Here is a 22,668-nt window from a genome sequence, read left to right on the forward strand (position 1 = left end):
TCCAGACGCTGGATTTTATGTTCGTCCCCGGGGCTGTAAAATCGATTGATATAGACGGGAACAACAACAGACTCATGATTGAAATTGAACAGAGAACCGCATAGCGTGGGTGCGTGCAGCAACAAGGGATCTCAGTCGAGGTCGGGGTCCGAAAAGACACTCAGATGTTTAGCAGCAAATTTAACTGCCGGGCTTTTAATTAGTTTACATGGCCGTTAACTCATGATATCGCCATAATCGACCTCAACGGAAGTCGAACGCTTGTAATCAACCTAAAGCCCGGCTCGAGCTTGATTAATTAGAGCAAAAGAATATATCGCTAATTGCTGTCACGACTAGCGACAGAGGTCAATTAATTTAAATAAAAAGGCAAATTGTCAGCTCATAAAGCGATGCGCACTCAAAAAGAAAAAAGAAAAACAAGAAAAGAACTTAATTAATTGTGTGGGAGGTCGGCATTGCCAATTGCCTAGTAAGTACGTAGTTCCAATTGTGGAGTGTAAGAAACAGAAAATTAAAGCTAAGAGTATCTGTATTCTGTACTACTGACTCTTACCTTAACATCAAAATGTTAAAAGATATAACAGAAATAAATGTTATCTTCAGGCTCCTCCGTAGGAGCTAGATCCTCTCATCGAGCCTATCGAATTCGGAATTGGTTTATTATGAAATGAAAATATTTTGGTTTTTCATGTGGAGTACCAATTTAACATAATCTCTCATCTCTCGATTGCTTTGGCATATTTTCTGTTTTCATTATTCAAATGATAATCTGGAAAAATGTTTTGAGTAGGCTTAGGCCTTTTGTCTGCCGTGCGTTATCTGGCATCATCATAAGTAGTTATAAAAGTCAGATGCCTAGCCAGGGTCTGAGCCCAATGTTAACCCCTTGTTGCCCTAGCTATAACCCTGGCAAGCCCCAAAACACTCTCTTACACTCGCAAACATACACTCAGATATCATAAGCCGCAGCGACATCGACCTTTTTATGTGTTTTTATGGGGCAGCAAATCACGTGACTTGCCCATTTTTTGGGCGATGCGGAGAGTGCGTGGGTGTGCCCCGAGCCATTGATACGACGACTGCGATGTGAGAGATTCGCATAAATCAGTTTTAATAGCGCAGCTGCAGAAGTCAATCGCCAATTTTGGGCACACACGTTGCACGTAGCCCATTCGTCGTCGATGTTGTCGTTGATCGGTTGCCCGGGGGCTTAGCTTGGTTTTAGCAACGGTTTTAATGAGATTTGAAACGAGGCTGAAAAGCAATTTTGTCACTTTGCTGCCGTCACTTTGCTCTTACCGTTGTCAACATTTTCCCCATGTGGGTTTTTTTTTCGGGTGTTAGCAACATTTTTAGCGCTTTACGAGCAACATTTGCTCACTTATTACTTTTGCTGTCGCTCTTACTGCTCTCTCGCTCTCGCTCTAGCTCTCACGTTAAGCCTTTCGCCTTTTCACGCTCCGCTGCTGCTGTTACATTGCATAAATTTGTCGAGCTGTTGTTGTTGCTGCTGCTGCTGCCGTTGCTGCTGCTGTTGGTGGCTTTGCAATTTATGCCCCCAAAACGTCGCCTGCCTTTTGTTGGCATGCGAAAATTTGCTAAAATAGCAGCCAGCAGCCAGTGTTGCCGTATAAAAACTTTTTGCTGCCGCTGCCCATAAAGCACATGTGTATACACTCTGCGCTCACATGCTTGCGACGCGTGTATATAATGTAACGGTTTCTGTGTCTGTCTCTCTGTATATGTGAGTGTAAATTATATGCTATTTATGTATTATGTTAAAGCTTTGCGATACAAATTTGGCTTTAAGCTTCCACCAGCAGACGTTGCGTCTGGCTCATAAATCATCCACTACGAAGGCTAAGCAGACAATGTGATAAGCGCAGCTTTTCAGGTTGCGCCAGGTTATGGCTCAGAGTCATCATTTATAACAAGTGTGCGGCTTTTGGCTTGTTGCGTTTTTTGATAAGCCGGCAACATTGATATATTGACAGCGACCAACAGCTGGAAAAGTTTTTCTTCTTCTATTTGATAGATATACGGTTAGTCTGCACAGGCAGCACAAAAAGGTAGTCCATTTATTATGTATATTACAGCTACATTTGAAACGATAAATGTGAACTGGTTCTTAGTCGTATAGTTCCGTTTTGGAACTATTGGAACTGCTGCGTTCTTTAAGCCCTTTATAATTAGGCCAAGTTAATGGTCCAGTTCAGAAAGTAGCCAAGAATTTAAAAGCTAGCTCAAAGGAATGTAATGAAGTTGATAATTTAAAACTTGATTTTTTATTGAGGCGAGATTCAAAAACCAGAATAAAATATTAAAATTATTAAAGTAAAAAAGTATTACACAATTTTGTTACAAGTGTTTTACATAAAAGTAAATACCCATTTATGAAAGCATCCGTGAGTAGCACAGTTTGAAATGTTTTTCTTTATTAAAAATTTACTGACTTTCATTTATTTCTTCTTTTTTTTATCACATCGGATGTTGCAGGACTTTCATTTCCCGTCTGTTCACCCCGCTGTGCCCCATTCCCCCATGGCTTCAGTGCCACCAAAATGTGACCCGTAATTGCTTTAAATGCTATTATGACACTTACGCACAGCGGCAAGTCCGTTGTCCGTGTACTTGCCACAGCCCGGAGAGCAGAGAGCTGTTGTCCAAGTTGCGCGCCGGCAACGGCGGCTCGTTGTCTGCCCGCCTGGCAGCTTGCCAAGGGCCAAGGGCAGCTGCGGTGTGGTGTGTGGTTGCAGCTCGTCGCGCTTGTTGGCTTCAATTGTTTTCGCTTTAAATAATTAAATTAAAATGGGCAGTCGAACTGATTGGAGCAGTGGAGCAGTTGAGCGCACTTGCACCCCGCTCCACTTATCTGCAGTCTGCTACTCGCTTTTGGCCAGAGTTTGATGCTAGCTCGGCTCGGCTAGGCGGGTGCATTGAACTCGCATTGCTACCAATTACCGTCCGACTGACTAGTCCAATCTCTGTACTTATTCTGTGCCTGCCTATAAATCATTTACTGGCTTCGACATTATCGCAAGTTCTTGGCAAAAAGTGGGCTCCGCCACCTGCCCCTGTGTCCCCGCCTCACGTGCGGCAGTTACGTGCCTTGTATGGAACTTGTTTTGCGCAAATTATGCCACAGAACGCTGCACTGTACTAGCCTGGCAGATTGTATCTGCCAGATACAGCAACATGGCCATATAAGCTGCAGCCTCGACGCACGTACCAGATCCCACCCTCCCTGTCCTTACGTGCACCACCCCCACTTGCAGCAGGCGGTGTCAATTTATGGCCAGTGCCAGTTTCTAATAAAATGTCAGCGCCTGCTTTGAGGCTGAATTTGGATTTTTGGTCTCTGATTTGATTCGATTCGATTCGCTCACGGCATCTTGTGCGAGACTCGTTTATTTGCGGCTTTGGTGTGCAATGTGCGAAAGCCAAATGCACTTTAGATATCATTTTGTACACACTCATCCATACATGTGTCGTCTGTCTCCTCTATAGACTGTCTATAGATATGTGGTTTATTGGTTTTGTCAGACACACGACAAGTGTCATTCGCATCATGTCTGTGCTTTGATTTGTGCTCTGCTATAAATTTCAACAGATTGACATGAAAATTGTCAATTGTCGAGTTGACGGCGCCAATACAAATTTGATATTTTTGAATTGTGTTATAGAATAGTGTTCCAATCAGTTTTTAATTGAAGCCCAACATGATAGGATCAGTAAATGGTGAAATAACAGCTGAAAACTGGTGAAAAAAGAAGTGAGTGACTCTTAAACTGTAATTTTTATTCTGTGCTTATAAACTTGGGATGCATATCGAAATTTGCTGCTTTCTCAAGTGCGATATCGCACTCGAACTATAAAAGAGAGCTGCTCTAGACTGAATTTGAAAACAATCTCGTACTCATATAAATGGATATATATTCTAACTGAAAGGGTTAAGCGATAAACAAACCAATATGATTACTCTCACAGAAAATATAGACATATAGTTATTTAAATCATGTCTGCTTTATAAACCTACCATGAGTATTTTTCGAGTACTATTCGCTATCATTCATTTGTTAAGCGTTTTTATACTAATCGAACAAATTGGTGGACATCAATACTGAAGAAAAGGTATAATTTTGAGTAAATTGTAATTTAAATTAAGCAAAGAATATTTGTATATAAATCAAGTTCTCTTGTTCTCATAGAAGAATTTTTGATTCGTTCCATTGTGCTTCAAGAGATGTTATATAGATCTTACAGGAATGTCGTTAATTTTGTTATCCATTGAAAACTTTCAGATAAACTTTACTTTTCTAAAAGGCATTTCTTTCTTCTCTGAGTTCTTATATTTCATTTTTATGTCTGGCTATAATTTTATTGTTTACACTGAAAGTTTTGTTTATTGACGTTTATCACTTTTTGATTATTTACTTTGAAAATTCGCTATTGAATATCTCAGCAAATTGTCTTTGTCTGCGATATTGCGCATTGATGGTAGGGGATGTCCGTCTGATATGATCTGATATGGCCTTCAACATGGCCATGTGGCATGAGTAATGCAGCTGGCATTGTCTGGCAAACGGATTGGGGATATGTTATGCTCTTGGCCCTGAACTTAAATGGCCAGTAAATGCAGTGCCAATCGGGCGTGCATAAGTTATGTGAACTGTCTGCCAGACGCTGACCATAAACCAGACATAATGACGCCCAAAAAAAAAAAAAGAGATAAACAAGAATATTAAAATAAATCGCAAGAAAAGTCGTATTAAAGGAAAAATAATTTTGCACAGTTAATTTGTCATTTCCGTAGCTGCTGACAGCTTCCGGCGTTGGCCAAATGCACCTGAGCATGCTTAATTGAATTTCGCATTTTCGTGCCCAAATGAGTCAAGGATTGGGGCATGCAAATTGTTGTTGTTGTTGATGTTGTTGGTGCTGCTGCGTTTCGGCATGTGCTCACTGTCAAGTGCAACATGGCAAGGCAGCAGGCGCTGCTGCGTGCCAATGTCTGCGCACTTGATCTCACAAAAAATGAGAAAAAGTATCTGTATCTTGAGTTGTAGCTGTATTTGTATCTGTATCTGTATCTGTATCTGTGGCTGCCTGTCGACCCATAGTGCCCAGACTCATGCATCTTCCAGTGGCGCATTCAACGTCAAAATGTTGCCCGTCTGCCATAAAATTGCCTGAATTTAGCGCTAGCTCCAAGGCGCTTCTCTTTCGGCCACTTCTCTCTAGCTGGGCTACTGTTGCTAGTTGCATTGCCTGGCAGCGGTCCAGCTGCCTCGTCGAGTGTCTTTGCCTTTGCCTTGTTAATCTACGAGTGGCAGTTGCTGGTCCCTGGTACTCCTCGGGCTTTGTTGTTTTCATTACCGTCCACATGGGCGCCTATTAAATGCAAAATGTGCAGACAGCCAGAAAGACAAACGGTCCTCAGTCCAGAGCACCCATACCATACCCAGTTATCCCTACACCCTGGACCCTCCGCCATTCGGCTGTCATATGAATTAAATATGCAAGTGCCGTTCCGGGACCATCAACTGCACTTGCAACAGGGAGTTGGTCGTGGAGTGCTGGAGCTGAAGTTGTGGTCTGTTCGGGTGATTAAAGTTAATTACATTTTTCATGGCTCACATCAGTTCTTTTTTGCTCCTCTTCCTTTTTATGAGCGGATTTTTTCTCGTTTTATTATTATTTATTTATGCCACGTCCTTGGTCTTTGCCGATTTTTCCACTCTATTAATTTGCGTGTTGATTTATTTGCGGGCGACGGGCAGCTGGGCTTTTCTTTTTGTTTATATGGAAATCAGTGCAAACAGCATGCGGCATGCGGCATGCGGCATGTGGCATCATCGTCTGCGTTGTCATGTAAACATTCGAACTGGGCGTTAAATCGAAAACCAAATGCTGCAATCATTTCGCAATGTAAATTCAAGGAAGGAGGGCGGAAGCAAAGCTGCCCGACGATGTGAAGAACTTAAACAGAAAGAGTGAAACACTAAAAACGCATCTGGAACGCAGCACAGACTCTTTCAATTAGATTACATAAAGGGCTTTGATTGATCATCTAACACACTAAACTCTGATATACATATAGAGAGAGTGCACTACTGAGTCATGGGAAAATATCATGGTATACACATATATATAGAGCAGTCTGAAATAAAACTGCAGCAACATCTAATGATTTATTCAATGAATCACTTCATTGTATTGCATTTAACAAAGATATCAAATATCCATAGCTGGAAAGCGGGGGTATATTTTCCTGCAAATTAAACGTATATAATACAGCTGATACGCAAACGTTGTTAATAGGTAATTACGATTAACTAACAAACATAAGTCGACTCTGAATTCGTTTACAATTCCCAAACAGTTTAAGAGCGTGTCCAGTATAAAGTTTTGTATTGATTCTGGGCTAGATCTTAAATTATATCTCTTAAACTGCTGTTCATCATACGTTTGTTTCAAAATCCCTCTCTGTCTTCTCTCTTCACAGCTGAAAGCGACCTGCTCACATTTGCACAACGTAAGCAGCACTACGAGTCGGACAAGGCATTCCAGAAGGAGCTGTTCTCCAGTGATACGCGACCGCACAGCGTGCGCCAGCTGTACAAGGAGGCGGGCAAGGAGTTGTTGCTCTTGTCCAGCGCAGCCAATACGCCACGTTCCACATCCTTCAACGGCGATATACAAACGAATGACGACGTCCTGGATGGTACAACGGATGCGTCCTGCATGGAGGAGTCGCTGCTCTGCTCCGACTCGGACTTTGGCAATGCCAATCGCAGGCTGCGCACGCGCATCGATGCCGAGATTGAAATACGCTTGGTGAGTAGCCTTCACGGATTCCGACGGCCGGTGGTGTTCCTATTACTACTTGGTATGTGGAGCAGCCACAAAACTGGAGCTGATTTAGTGCTTGCCTCATGCATAAATAATAATCTGCCACAACATAGCCGGCGGCCCAATCCCAGAAACCCGACCACGGTCCCATGTGTGTGGTCTGTGCGGTTGACGCTGTGGCCATTGCTTCCTGCTATTTGCCAGCTGTGCCAGCTCAAAGAGCTATGGCCAAAACATCTTCCAACAATGTGCTCCACATAGACACGAACACACACGGCCAGATAGAGAGAGACAGACCTCTGTCGTTGTCAAACAAGTTGGGCCAAAGCAGATACCAAGACCACACAACAGGCCTCTGGCTAACGAGGCGGTCGCCAAATCATTTCGAGTTCAGTTCAGTTCAGTTGAGTTGTTATACCCTGTAGTAATTAATAGTCAAAGCAGGTTGGCTTTAGAAAATGCATTTAATTGGCAAAGGGCCTACAGAATGTGCTGTATTTACTAGGATCTCTCTGTTCTTATCCCTAATTTTTCGTGGGTCATCAAAGACAATCAACGGGTTTGCTTAAAGATCATAGATATATATTATATATGTTTTATGTACTTTATAATGGGTAAAAGATAAATTCTTTTGCATAGTGATTCGTGTGTAGGGCATCTTTTGGTCGAAAACTGATGCCAAAATGGTCTTACTTCGTTTTTAATTGCTGTTGTGACGTCCCACGCTGGGCGTATGAAATTGCCAGTTGAAATCGCATAGAAAGGGTCTTCAGTCTTAACTCTTTAAAACTCTTTCCACCGCCTCTTCTTGCCACAGCTCGTATCAGTAAATCGCAGTTACTTAATTTGAGCTAACGCGCTTTAGAGTTGTTCCATTTGCCACGGGCAACGTCAACTCCATCGTCATCCAACGTCATCGTCATCGCCATCATCTTCCTCGTCCACATCATCGCCAGCTTCATCGTCAACGTTGTCTTTCCTTGTTTATCCATGCCATTAGATAAGCTGGCTAAGACAAACAGCCACTGGCTGACGATGACGATGGCGGCGACGACCAGGCCGCCGCCACGGCGACTTTCCTGTTCAGCAGCTTGGCAAAACTAGTTTGGACTCAAAAACGTAGAGCCAGTTGTCAATAGTTGGCCAAAAGTGGTCGAATGTCGTCTTTTAGCCCAGTCGCTGCCAATATCCACATGAAGACGACGTCTTTGTCGTCTGCCCCTTAATTGAATGACTTTTAATCCTTTTCGCATTGCGTTTGACATTAGTTGCCGCCAGTTCCACATGAACGCATCTCCAGCTCCAGCTCCAGCTCCAACTGCTCTTGCTTTATGGCTTTAACGCTAGTTGGCCAAGATTCGCATTAGCGCATTCGGTTTATTGCTTACGGCCGCAAAAAATGATTGTTGTTGTTGTTGTTGTTGCTATTTGCTGTTTGTTGTCAGAAGGCAGCAGCACATGGAATTCGATTTTATTATATATGGCACGACATTTATGTGCAAATATTTTATCATTGAAACTTGGCCAGTTCGCTGTGCCATTCAATTGAGCCAAACAAAGTGCCGACGAACCGTAAACAACAACAAATTATTGGCAGCTAGTCAGGACTTGCACACTGGTAACAAGCTTATATAAAAAGTCAAAACCAAAAAAGAATTCGATGAATATATTAAATATAGCGTTCATTTTAGTGTGAACGACTGGCAATGTTAACACGAATGATTATATTTATATTAATAAAAAGGTAAAAAATGACAATGGAGGACTTTTGAAGATTCATAGAGAGAATAATATACTAGTTTAATAAAAATCGATTTGGCTTCAATTAAAACCTATAAATCTTCTAGCAAATCGACAAACAAAATTGTTTGCACTTTGACGTTTGTAAGACGTGCATTTTACAACCACGATATCCGGTTTCAGTTTCTAACTTTAGTTAATATTATTCTTTTTATTTGTTCATCAAGTTGCTTAAATTTAACATATTCAGAGCTTATGGCACTGCAATAAATAAATCATAAATAACTTGAATTTCGCACCACTGTGCGTAGAAGCGTTCCTAATTTGTAAGTTAGTCCAAAAAGACGAAAGTTTGCCTCGTTGTGAAAGCGTAGCTCAAGTGGTTTTTTTATGTAAATTTCTGATATTATGTGGGTGTTGGGGTTACTTCGTCTTACATGCCCATGCCCTCCCAGCACAACCACTCCCCCCCCCCCCCCTTCCCTTTCCACAGTTCACTTTCAATTGTTACAATTGATTTTAATGGGCATCCTCCCCAAAAAAAAAAAATCAATGGAAACGATTGCGCCTTTTGCTTAGTGCGATTGGCTCACTTGGAAATAGAGCTTGAAATATTTTTGGGGAATTTGTAGATTGTGATTGCTTTTAATTAGTCTGATTGAATTTCGATGGGGTTGCCAACAAACGGACACAAGCGAAAATAAATCGAAATCCAGTTGAGAAAACGCGTGTTTTTCTCGCGCTAAACCAAATGAAAAATCGCGTGACATGGTCAAATATTCGCTGGCCAAGCACAAACAGAGAGCGCAGCAAAACTGACAAATGTTTGCGCAAACACCAAATGCAAGAGTTCAGCTCATATTTCAGCATATGAGTGGCTTCCAACGGTACAAGGATATGCGTGACAGAGTCCTGCCGTGGGTCCAATTAATAGCCTAAAACATATTTTTGCATGTCTCGTTTTGGCCAACTGCTAATTAAACGAATGCCCTTTCGCCTCTCTCTCTCTCTCTCTCTCTCTCACTCTCATATCATATCTGTGTTCAACCCCTTTTGCAGCCCGCTGGCATCGAGGATTTGCGCAAATGGACATCCAGCGAGGCGCTGGGTGATGTCACCGTCACGCCCGATTGCATGCACCATGTGGAAACCTCGATCTGCACATCGTTGTCCTTTGGTGATAATGGCGTCCTAACGCCCGCACTCTCTCCGTCCGTGCTCTCCGCCGATGCAGCCGATGCGCTCTACGCGCTCAACATTAGCCAAACGGCGGACGGCGCCCATCAGCACCATCACCATCATCATCATCTCCAGCAGCAGCAACTGCTGATACCGAACGATATCAATAAAGATGTGCCTTTGAATCATCGACTGCCTTCACCCGAGGAACAAACCAAAATAATTGCCTTAAAGTAAGTACAGCAATTCGTATTTAAATGATTCTAAACAAAAGTTTGACAGCCATTGTGCTCTGCCAGCCAGCCAGCACATTTTCATATGCTAATTTATTGGCATTTCATGAACAGCGCCCAAGCGGCCAAATACTCTTTTTAAGGGAGCTTTATCATTTTGTCATGAAATGTGTAACATGTAGACATACCCAACGCCTGCCTTATGAAATACAAATAAGGAATCAAAGTTCCAAGAAGCTAGTTATATTATGAAACCTTTCATGCTTTATTTTTAAAGATTCAGTGTGATCTTTACATGTACTATATCGAATATATGAAAAACTTTTATATGGGAGGAAACGATCTCAAAATTGATTTTTGCATAGAAAAATTTTTGTCTATTCTATTAAAACATCCTTCAAAAGTATTTAAAAAAATATTATATGAAAGTAAGGCTAGGTATTAATTATATTGATTATTATTATTATTTATTCATGAATATATTTTAAGAAATTTTGATTGTTTGAAGGCTTTTCTAAGATCCAGACTCTCAGTTGAGTGAGAGCATGAGCTGAAGATGTAGATAGTTTGGGTTGGATTTCAACCTTATAGCCAATGTACAAGTCTTACGATTTCTTCGATAAAAAAGTTTATCGCATATTAAGTTTTTGGTTGAAGCGGTCATCCTCTGTAACCATGATAGCTAGACTCCACTGTACCATTTAAAACTTAGCATCAAGCTCATTCATTGAATAGATTTTTACCTAGATTGTTTTAATTTCATGGATAATGTTTGTAAGCGTGTTCAAGCCTCGTCATGCCCTATCTGTTATTTTATTTTTTTTGTTTTTATCCGTTTACAATATTTGGCCTTTTGTTTGTAACGCGACGCAATCAGAAACCGCAGCGTAAAAAAGCTAAATAAATTAATTCAATTGCGCATTACATAAATCTACAATGTGGCCACAAACACACACACACACACACAATTATGCAAGTGCTGGCCAGGGCCACGCCCACACCAACCCGCACGCCCTTCTATGGTAATGGCTCATTTGTTTAATGTACCCGCCCCCAAAATGGGCACAGCAAACAAACAAACAATTGGAGAAGGGATCGGCGGAGAAGAGACAAACATTGTTAACGCTTCGTTGATTTAAAGCGCAAATGTTTGACTTACATTTAAGCTACAATTAAAAAAGAAAACCACAAAATGCACTCTAAAATCTAATCCTATGTAACTCTGTCCCACCCACCCACTTACAGATACCCCGCCGAAGTGATCTCGGTGAACACATCCGGCAAGCATTTCCAGCGGATGTGCGCCGCTCGCAAATCCACGACGGGCTGCTATGCCGGCGGCGCTGGCACCGCCACGCCCAGTAGCGGCAGCCCCGAGGATAACCAGACGGAGGCCAACAATCTGGATGACAACGTGCAGACGGTCAGCAGGCGATCGAGATCGCGCAAGGTGCGCGGCAAGCGTCGCAACACCATAGCGGGCATCGACCAGAAGGAGATACAGGATGCGGCCAATGGGTATGTGAAGATCAATCCAGATATAGATGTATATACGGAACTCCTAGCGAGTGTTTTTTTTCCACTATTGTTTAACACTTTTCGTTGCCAATTCGCAAAGATCTACAATGCAGTGGCTCTCAAACTGTACATAAAGCATACTGAGACCAACTCATATACATATATCGTACATATCGTACATATGATCCATACGAACTATATCAATTGCATTTTCCTATGAAAAATTATTGTGTGAAAACTCGAAAATCAAAAGTCTATAGCTGCAAAATTTGTTATGCTGTTTAGTATTTGATTCATTTTTATTACGGTTATTCAGTTAATTTGTTTTCTAAATTTTTTAGACAATTATCGAAAAGTTATACACATTTTTCGTGCCTCTTTGTATTCTGTATTATGTAATTAATTTTTTGTAATTGTTTGCTAAATTAGGAGCACAGCGCATGAAGAAAATTGATTAAACTGAATGTTGTACAAAAGAATATTGAATTGTAAATAATCTTATTAATTGTTGTTTGTGTTTGCATATATAGTTTACAACATTTTTGTTTCTGTCTAGATCAATGACAATTAAAAAGAATTGCAAGCAACATAATTTTTTTTTCAGCCAAGCTAATTGAAAACCATTTTTTTCTGCCAGCCAAAGATAATTCTTAAAACAAAATTGCAAAACGCCAAAGAAAAAACAAAACAGCCTAACAAATTACTCAACATTAGAAACCAATACACACTCACACACACACACTCACACACATACAACACACACAACACGCATTGCTCGCATATATCATAAAATTCATTCATATCCGAGACATTCACCTCTTGCATTCAGCGCGGTCACAAACCACCCACACACAGGCACGCTCTATTGCCATTTGCCTCGGCAACATTGTTGCCAGCTGTCATGTTGCACAGCAACATGCTGCCCACTCGCAGCTCCCTCAGCACTCAGCCTGCGCATCATCAGCATAAATCAGGCGTGGAGCCACGTACTCTCTATAGGATTTTTGCCAACCAGTCAAAAACCAACAACAACTCCTTTTGGGTTTTGTGTTTTTTTTTTTTGTTGCCTCTCGTACTTCTTCAGTGCATTTGGCTGACGCCTTTTGCTTAAAAGTTTCATAAATCTTATTTGTTTTGTTGGCGTCGTCTGCCCACAAAACCCACGACCCGATGCCTGCGACGTTGTCGTCATTCCGTTTGACTGCGTTTCATATGCAACATGAAACTGCAAAGTAGTCACACACACACACACACGCACACACACACACTTAGCCAGGCACACACGTGCATCTGTGTGAGTATGTATGCTATATATGCCAATGCTGTTCAATATCTGTGCGATCAGCATTAAATATGCAAAGCAAACCAAAACCAAACTCAACTGAACTCAATTGCCCGTCAAACTGTGAGTAATGTATGCAATGCGAGGGCTACCCGAGAAGTTGCCAAAAGCTATATACAAAATTTCAAAAAGATTCAAGAATTTCCAGTCGTACCTAAAACTATATGGCCTAACTTTTCTAGAAATGAAAATATTTTAATAGCAAATAACATGTTAAAATAATCTTCCGTATACCAAATATTCTCCATTTATAAAAGATCAACTGTCTTACCATATCAGTTATAAGGATTACAGTTACATAAACAACTGACTGTCATTGATATTTTTATAAGATTTCTTTAAATTATTTACTTCTTTGGATTGATTTATGCTCGAATGTCAAGAGCTATGATTAGGACTGCTCTTTACTGTTCGTATAACTAAGTACTTAATACTGAAAAAAATACTCAAAAATTTAACTATAGTTTTGTTTAAAACCCACCTCTTAGAAGCTCAAATATCATATTATTTGGTGCATCGTGCATACAGCAAATGTTTTCATATAAAAGTTGACCTGCACCCAAATCCGCGGCAAATCGCTCAATTGAAGATGTTTTTTTTTTTTTTTTGGGGAGGGAATTGAATGAAAAGCGTTGCTTATCGGCATAATTAGTGTGCGTGTGTGTGAGTGTGTGTATGCATGTGTGTGCACCCTATGCTGTCTATAAGTGCATGCCACAGCTGCCCCACAAACGAAATAGAATTTTTAGCTGGGGGCACTCAGAAATGTAGATGTTGTAATCGCTTTTAATAATCAACAGAAAGCAGAGCAGCAACAGAAAGAAAAAAATGTTTGCTTGAAAATTAAACTTTGAACTGTGCCATTAATTAATCTACATTTTCCCAGAGCATTTCCATTGTGTGTGTGCTTGTATCTGAAAACTCTCGCTCGTTTTAAAATGAACAAAATTGATAACTTGTCTGAAATTAACCAGAAACAGAAAATGAAAAGAAAAGAATCAAAATTATTAGGCAGAATCTTTTGGACTCACACCTCATAATGATTTTTATAGATTGGCAAACATTTTCCTCCAAAATTCCTCTCACTCTCTCTCTCTCTCTCTGACTCGCGCTCTCTCTCTCTCTTTCTGTCTCTCTGCTGAACTGTTTCGGTTTATCTTCTAACCAAATATCGCACACATCTTCATCAAGTCTTACAATTTAGCTAACCATATACCAAACATATATATATTTTCTTTTTTATGTTTCCCAACAACAACAACAACAACAACCACAACATTACAACAACAACAAAAACAAAACATTTTCCCCATTTACACAACAGCAATGCGGATTCGAAGCATCCATCGAATGCCACATCGCCAGCGCCCGCGGCAACTGTGGATACCACAAAGAAATCCAAGAAATTCGGACGCAGCAAGTCGAGCGACATCTTAAAAAAGGAATCTGTTGCCTTGCCCTACGACAAGGGCAAGAGCACGCTGACCCGCCTCAACTCGCTGAAGCAATGGGGCCGCAATCGGTTCAAGTTTATGCAGCGCAATGGCGAGCTGAGCGGCGTTGGCGAGTCGAGCCAGCTGGATACCAGCGGCTGCAGTTCGCAGAACAGCTCCACAGAGAAGCCGGAACCGAGCCACGGCCACGGCCATGGCCACTCGGTGCCAGCGCCGTCAGCCAACGCTGGGCTCAAGTCCAAGCGCGACGCGACCCGAGACATTGACGATGAGTGCGTGGTGCATGAGCTGATTGCCAAGAAGAGTGAATCTCGGTTTTCGCACGAACGAAAACCCTCGTATTCCTCGTCGGAGAAGAGCATGAGCGTATCCAGCAGCGGCCAGCTGCGCGGCAAGCTGCAGTTGTCCTCACTGGCGGCGTCGTCGGCGGCGCATGTCAAGATGCGTGAAACGGCCACACTAAACCGACAGCGACGCAATGGGCTACATCGCATGGACGCGGCTGGCAAGGAGGAGCAGCCGCACTCGTCGAGCGGCAACTGGAGCGCCAGCTCAGAGTCGGGACGCGCCTCGATTGGCAGCGAGATAACCATGCAGCCGAAGTCAAGCGCCTCGAACACCTCGCTAAATGTGTCCAGCTTCCAGCCGTGCAGCAGCAGCGGTCCGCCCTCGTCCATGCTGAGTCGGCGCCGTTTCCTCAACACCTCCGCCTCGAGCAGTGTGACCAGCGAGGGCACTGCCACGCCGGAGCTGCAGGGCGATGCGGGCGGTTATCCCAATCATCTGGACGATGAGACCAGTTCCGCATACAGCTGCGACACGGAGGGCTACTACACATCCTTCCACATGGACAGCGGTCTGCGCACGCTGAAGGAGGAGGAGCCGCCGATGACGCCGCTGCAGCAGAGCCTGCACACAAGCAGCTACTCCTTTGGCAGCCAATCGAATCAGACGGTGCTTAATGCGGAGAATGAATATGAGCTATATGGACGTGGCTCCACATCGACCACAACCAGCTCCGCGGGCACCGTGTGCACCACATTGATGAATGTGGCCGTCTGCACCGGGCCGGATGTGCCCGAACGCAGCAGCTCGCTGGGCAAGCACAGCCAGAGCCACAGCAACAGCAACAGCGCCAGCAGCAGCACCCTGGAGCGCAGCTACAGCAGCAGCACCATTGGCAGCACGCTGGAGCGAACGGGCACCATAAAGAGGAATGTGAAGCTGTCTGCCAAGACGGAGGATGCAGTGCAGCAACAGCAACAGCAGCTGCAGCAGCAGCATCATGCGGAAGACGGCGCGTCACGCTCGGCGCAGCCGTTGCCCGCCGACTTAGAGTACTCGGAGTGCTCAGATTTGGAGGGCGTGGAGCGCATCGAGCGCATCAAACAGAAGACGGCAATCAATGCAAAGCGCATACCCTCCATGTGCATCATAACGCCCACCACCAGCGACGATGATGAGCATCAGTCGCAGGATGCGGAGCGTACGCTGACCAGCCTGCAGCTGGACGTCGACACGGAATCGGATGTGCCCGAGCAGTTGACGCCCACCAACAATGGCAGCAGCAGCAGCAGCAGCAGGGACCACAACCTGAACGAGCTGAAGCACACACCAACAAAAGCTCTCGGAGGCATGCTCGAAAAGCTGCGAGTCGTGTTGCCGGCAGCCATCAAAAGGTCACCGGGCAAAAGCTGCTCACCACCAAAGCCCGCCGCGGCGAGCGCTGTGGATGACGATAAGCTCTATGACCTGGCGGGCGAGTATGTGACTATAGCAGATATAAGCAACAACAACAACAACAATCGCAACAACAACAACAACAATAGGCAGCACAATCGCGCCAAAAACAACCTCGCCATTTACTATTCCAATGACATAGTTAGGAGGGTGGCGCCCGAGCAGGCAGCGAATCAACAACAACCCTCGGAGTACGTTTCGCTCAACGAGCTGCCTCAGCATTTGCGTCGGCATGCGGCAAGCGGCGGCAGCAAGAGCGAAGCCTGCGCAGAGCAGCCAGCTGTCGCAGCTGCTGCTGCTGGTTCTGGCAACCCTGCCGGGGCGGGCGGGCTGAGCGGTGAGAGCGGCGTGCCCATGTACGCGGAGATCAGCGAACTGCGCGAGGAAAAGTCGCTCATCTCGCCGAGCGGCGGGCAGCGTCGGGTGCGCACAACTGCCGAGGGTCGCATCATATACGATTCGGACAGTCTGAAGCGACGCAAGGGAGCGCACACCACCTTCGCACCTGGGCCGTATGTAAAGGAAACCGAAAGTGCGCTGCTCAGTGCAACGCGAGACGCCACGGGTGAAAGTGCAACAGCAGCAGCCGCGGCAGCAGCAACAACAAAGAGCGCCAAATTATTGTTATTAAACGGCGGCATCGCGGCCAATCGCAAGGTGGCCAATGTGCGCCCAATATTAGCCAAATCGCCGCTCAGCAAAATGACCGCCTATCAGCCGGGCAGCAGCTATCAGGAGCAGAAGCAACTGCTGGCCAACAATACGAATCCATTTTACGAGACAATTACGACGCCTGTGGCCACAGCCGGCATGATGCCCTCGCCCTCCAGTAAATCGAATTCATCCACTGGCTCCACGGCAACCAGTTCATCATCGGCCACAACTACCGCCTCGGCTAGCTCTGCGGAAGAAGGTAAGAATCTGCGAACAGCAACCCAACAACAACAACAAGAACAACAACAGCAACTGCAACAACAACAACCAGAGCAACAACAACTGCCACATCAGCAGCAACAACAATTGAATGCCAGTTGCAGTGATTTTGTTAACGTAACCGCTTTGACGCACCCAAACCAAATCCTTGCTATTGTAAATAATACGCTACTACACTCTACTACCACAACAACAACAACTTTTAACAACAACAACAACAACAACAACAGCCACTCAAATTTGTTGCTGAGCAAGTCAAAATTCGCATCAATGAGCAGCATTTCATGTGTACAGCCGATTCCCCCCACAGCTTGCGGCACGCAAGTGAGGGTTGCTGCCACGCCGTCAACTAACCCCCAATTCAGCCCCCATATAAAGTCAGCCCCAGTCCCAGCCCCACCCCCACCGCTGCCGCCCCGAACGAAAGTAAATGGCATAGCTGAAGCTGCAATACGCACACCCACACCCTCGCCTCCACCCCCGGTTGATTTGGCAACTGCCGCCGTTTTATCGATTGACCCAATTGCTGAAACGCAGTTTTCCATTTCGAATGCAACTGCCCCCAAACCTAGCCCCAACCCCACTCTCTCTCCCACTCAGAGCAAATGTCGCTCTGTCGCGCTCAAGCGCAACAACAGCTATAGGCTGGCCAACGATGAGCTGAAGCTGGAAATGAATAAGGAAAACTGTTTGTCATCGACTCCACCTTACGGTGCATTGCCCCCTATGTTGCATGCAACAAGTTCGCTGAAACTGCGCAACCTGAGCAATATGCAATTGGTGTCCACCACACCAAATGCTGGCTGCCCCGCTGAGCGCAAGATAGCCAAGTCCTTTGAGCGACTGGTCGATGAGTTTTCGCTATCGACCACCACATGCATTGACTCCTCCTATTTGAAGAACAAATCGCTCGAGAACTTTGATGATTCACCCGCATTGCACACGACCAGCATGCCAGACGAGGGCGAGCAGCCAGACAATGACACTGCCTGTGACTCGGAGGAGGACGGGGAGGAGGAGGAGGCGGATGAGTTGGTGGCGCCACACATGCAGTTGCCACCCACACCTCACAGCAGATACCACAAATCGTTTGTGGAGAGCGTCTTGCTGCGACCCTTTAAAATCATTTTGCCCAATGAGGATAACGGCGCTAGACGCCAACGGCTCCTGCAAAAGTTTGAGGTTACGGAAATCTGGTAGCAGATCGGCTCATTAGCTTGTCTTTAACTTGACCTTTAGTTAAAATATAGCAGCAGTTAGACCATTTCACTCGTGCCTCGCCTTGCCACACGTTGTCAAGTGGGTGTCTTGAGCAAACAGCACACGGTAATTGTCTATCTTAGCCAGGCATATGCGGCCTGCCAGCCTTTTTTAGTCTCAGTCTACACAGACTCCGTCTTTGTTTCGTACGTGTTCAATGGGCTAGTGTTGCCGGAAGCGAAGTTTTAATAGTCCCAGCCGCTGTTTAGTCACAGGTTCAATGCCCAAGCTCGCTCTATTCAACGTCTTGGCCGCCGACGAAAAATGTACTGAAAACTTCTCTAGGAGTTACGCTTCTGCAGCCAACTTAACGCGTGGTCAGCAGCAACTAACTTAACACGTACGTTTAAAATATCAGTGCTGCCAGATCGTTGCAAACCGAGTTCGCCGTTGCAAAAGAAGCATAAAATATGGAAATTATGTCAGTCCTTCCACTTCTCTATTACTGTACACTTGAAATGCTAGCTTTTTAATTTATTACATTTAATAGTTATCTAATGTTTGTTATTAACATATGTTTATTCAATTAGCACTTGCTGCAAACCTTACATATATTTAATTTGCTCTGATTTACCGCCTTGGGAGCATAAACAATTTCTTGAATGATTTTGATTTGTTTCACTAACTGTTTTTTAACAATCACCTTTAATTAAGTGTTATGTGTGTGTACTTAAACTATATGTTTTTTATATGTTTTAACTGTAACTAATTATAAAATACATAAACTTATTCGTTCTATTAACATTACAACAACACATGTGTATTGTAAATTCTGTAAAGTTTTTTGCACCGATTATGTTTTGTTCCACAAACAAAAATGATCACAAATGTATGCATTAAGTATTCAATTTATGACAAATTATGACGCTAATTTTTTAAGACAACAAATTCAATTAATATATTTGATTTGCTTGATTTTAATTTGATTTCAAACATTTTTACAAGCGTGCAAAAAACTTCTATTGCATAATTTATATTTAATATGTATGTGTGTGTATATTTTGTAGTAGTAGTAGTTTTTTGCACCTTGCCCAACTAACGCAACATAACAGTTTTGTAGTTTAGAAAATTAGCGCCTGGTTTGAAATGAAATGAGAATCCATTCGCATTTAAGTACCTAGCTAAGTAGAGCTCTTAAGTTCAATCACATTCCACACAAAACAAAAAGCCCACCGATCGTAAGTAAAATATTGAAAATAAATTGAGAAAAAGAAAAAAGACAAACGCATCAATCATTGTAAATCAATCATTGTAAATGAAAAGAAAAAGAAAAATAATCATTCACTGCATAACATGGGCTAATGGGCACCATTGACACTGCACCCCCACCACCACAACCACAACCACCACCCCACTCCAACACCCAGCACCAGCACCACCATGCATTACTGGGCACACCCAACGCATCCATTGCACCACATATGTACATAACACATACGCTCCTTGGGAGAAGCCAGACAGGTACAGTGAAGCGTCTACAGGTACGTACGGCTTGCGCTTGCTTGAATGCTTCTATAATTGAGTACTCCTATATTTTTGGGTAATCGCACTTTTAAAACGCCTACTAAAACAGCTCTATGTCCATTAACTGAGCTCAACTGATCGACTTTGGCCTTGGCCTTCTTTTCTTTTTCGTAGGGTATCAACGTTTCTCTAATATCTATGAGCAAGTGCAGCCAGCACCGTTGAATACACAGGCCACGGATGCCACGCCCTTTCAGCGCAATGCGCCCGTTTATTGGACACTGCAGAACCGGCGAAGCCAGCCGAAGCCGTTGTCCAGCGGCAATGTAACATGCCGGGATGATCTGTATGCCACGCCCATACGACGTGCTGAGCGTGTGGCGCGTGCCGCTGCTGCCAATGCATCCGCTTCCAATGCTGCCGCTGCAGCTGATGGCCGCAGCAATATATCGCCCATTGTGCCAAGGATTGGCAGCGGCAACTTTCTGACCTCAACCCCCACGCGGTCGGAGACAAGCGTCTCGGAGAATATGCCGCCCATGAAGCAGCCGGCGCGCAATTGGAACGACAACTCACCGGAACGACTGAACACATGCGCGGATCGCATTGGTCAGAGCAAGACGACGCTGATGGACTTTAAGAAACTGTTGCTAGCCAAGTCCGCTAAGACGAGTCCCGTGCAGCGCAAAGTGTCCGCCGTGGAGCTGCTCAAGAAATCGACCGCGCCGGCGAGTAATCCGACTGCGTCAAGCCAAAAGCTGGCCACTGCGACGCCTGGTGCGTCCAAGCCAACGTTGAACTCCAGCTTAAAGCTGCTCGACCTGAGCGGCTCGCCAAAGACCTTTGCCAATCGCAGAATGCTGCGTCAGGGCCAATTCGGTTCACCCTCAAAGACTTTTGCGCCTAAGATACGCGGCCCCAATACCGCAGTTGCCTCCGTTGTGCCACGCACGGACATCATGACCACCACAATACCGGAGGCCAACAGCGATGAGGATCACTCCAATAATAGCGGTGGCTCGCGCGCCGGCTCCGAGGCGGATGAAACGGCGGCGTGTACTGTAGCTAGTAGCACCAGTCCCAGTTCTGTGGCCGTCTCCAGTTTCGATTTAAAGCGTAATTTCTTTCTGCAGACCGATGAGAACAACTTTATGCGCGGCGAGCTGAAGCCCAGCTTTGGCCGGAGTGGCAGCACCCCAGTTGCAGCAATTAGTGCGGATGGCAATAAATATGTGAGTGCGCCAACGTCACTGCCAGCATTCGAGACGGCGCTGTAAGGAAACAGAGGGAGAGGCAACAAATGCGGGTCAAACTCGTCGCTGTTGGCCGGAGAGGCAGGGGATGGCCGTAACCATATACATATGCATACACACATAAATACATAGATACATATACATATACATATTCCATAAGGAAACGTAATCCGAGAAAAGCAATTGCATTTGGCGCTTCGCACACTTCCCCAAACTCCGGAAAGGACGCTGATAAAACGCATTTACTTATCTTATATAGAATGGAACGCATCTATGTTCCGAGTCAAAATCGATGCTACTTTATGCAAAATTTACATATACTTATACAGTTCTAGACATATAAACTAATTGATTGCTATATACAAAAAATATCCATTATACAGTAAATTGTATTTTTTAAATTGTGCTGCTTGTATAGACCGAAATATTTTATACACGAATCGTCAAATATTTATTTGTAATTTTACGTTATTTATTGCAATTAAATAATACCTTACATGCATTTGCTCTTTATTTTGTATGTCTATTCGATTAGGATGAAGCGCAAATAAATAAAATATCAACCGAAGAAAACATATACTAATTTATACATATATATATATATTAATTAATTTAAAACTAAATCCAACTACGGCCCACGCTGCCGGATCTGTGTTTGGACGAAGACTTGTCGCCGCCATTATCCTTGCGGGACATCACTGGCGAGCTGCCGGAGCCAATGTTGCGTATGAGTAATTTAAGTCCGCGTGCCTGCACTTCACTGGCTTGACCCACAATGCTCGCCTCGGAGGCAATAATACAAAAGTCATCGACTATGTGACCCGGAGGACTGATGTCGAAGGGCAGGATGTCGCTAAGGCTCTGTTGCTGCCGATACGAGCTGCGTCGTCGAGTACCGCCGCCGTCACCACCGCTTAGATTCTGTGAGCTAGATGCGCTGGCCAGCTGCTGCTGTTGCTCCTGCTGCAGTTGCAGTAGGCGTGCACGAAGACGTGTATTATCATCCTGCAGCCGCTGCATGTGCGCAGCCTCCTGCTCGGCGCGCACAAACGATGGCTGTGGCAGGCACTGGTAGACCGTGGTCAGAAAGTTGCGCAACGACAGCAGCAAAGTGTCCTGCCACTGCTTGGTAAAGAAGAGTGCAAATGTGGGTGACTCCTCGGCGTTCTTGCAGAACGAAAAGACTGTAAAATAGTTCAAAATGACAATGTGACTGAAGCCAAATGGATGCTCATCTTACAGAACCAGTCCTTCCACTCGCTCTGCTGATGCAGCTCGCTGGCCAATATGTTAAAGAATTCGGATATCTTGTCCGATTTATTATTGCTGTACGCTGTCACCAGATAGTATTTGAGCAGGCTATTTTCCAGTTTCTTGACGGCTGTAATGCAGGTCAAAACATAATTTGAAATGGAACAGGAGTAGGCAATGTGTAGCTTGTAGCTTACCAACGGCATATGTGTGATCCAGCTTGCTGAACAGGTTGTTGTCCAAATGCAGCCATAGACTACGCAGCGCCTTCAGGTCCGACGCTTGTACAGCGGCATTGAAATGCTCTATTAATCGCTCCGCACGAAAATGTTGATCCTTTTCGTTGCGCTGCTCCAAATCGAGAGCTTTCAGGGTGTTCGAATATCCCCGATACACTAAATACTCACGCAGCATGCTGTCTAAATAAGCAACCTGAGCCATTTTTT

At 44.4% G+C, this 22,668-nt stretch overlaps 2 protein-coding genes across 5 annotated transcripts in view; one reads left to right on the forward strand and one right to left on the reverse strand.

The window, feature by feature from the left end:
• Nucleotides 1-21,373, forward strand: part of gukh (NHS actin remodeling regulator GUK-holder) — a 43,093-nt gene extending 21,720 nt beyond the window's left edge. The window contains exons 2-6 of one of the 4 annotated variants that reach the window (XM_002054216.4): nt 6,509-6,840; nt 9,655-10,007; nt 11,253-11,525; nt 14,192-16,974; nt 19,893-21,373. In XM_002054216.4, the coding sequence (XP_002054252.1) occupies nt 6,509-6,840; nt 9,655-10,007; nt 11,253-11,525; nt 14,192-16,974; nt 19,893-20,995 (4,844 nt within the window). In that variant the 3' untranslated portion in view covers nt 20,996-21,373. The other 3 variants (XM_070206938.1, XM_032438945.2, XM_015171482.3) reach the window with 3 other exon arrangements.
• Nucleotides 21,374-21,460: 87 nt separating this feature from the next.
• On the reverse strand, nt 21,461-22,663 carry LOC6631148 (WD repeat-containing protein 91). The gene is made up of 3 exons (XM_002054215.4): nt 22,420-22,663; nt 22,212-22,352; nt 21,461-22,155 (listed from the first exon to the last, which is right to left on the reverse strand). Exons 1-3 carry the CDS (start codon nt 22,661-22,663, stop codon nt 21,590-21,592), a joined length of 951 nt encoding a protein of 316 aa, XP_002054251.1. The 3' UTR covers nt 21,461-21,589.
• Nucleotides 22,664-22,668: the final 5 nt, after the last annotated feature.

Source organism: Drosophila virilis, chromosome 2 (genome assembly GCF_030788295.1).
Source record: "Drosophila virilis strain 15010-1051.87 chromosome 2, Dvir_AGI_RSII-ME, whole genome shotgun sequence".
In the NCBI taxonomy this organism is placed as follows: Eukaryota; Metazoa; Arthropoda; class Insecta; order Diptera; family Drosophilidae; genus Drosophila; species Drosophila virilis.

What these genes read in the sequence shown, in the direction of transcription:
- LOC6631148 (XM_002054215.4), bottom strand. Translation starts at nt 22,663, where the DNA reads ATGGCTCAGGTTGCTTATTTAGACAGCATGCTGCGTGAGTATTTAGTG. An exon ending in GGATCACACATATGCCGTTG is followed by an intron (nt 22,353 to 22,419) that starts GTAAGCTACAAG and finishes CCTGCATTACAG; the next exon opens with CCGTCAAGAAACTGGAAAAT. An exon ending in CGAGTGGAAGGACTGGTTCT is followed by an intron (nt 22,156 to 22,211) that starts GTAAGATGAGCA and finishes ACTATTTTACAG; the next exon opens with TCTTTTCGTTCTGCAAGAAC.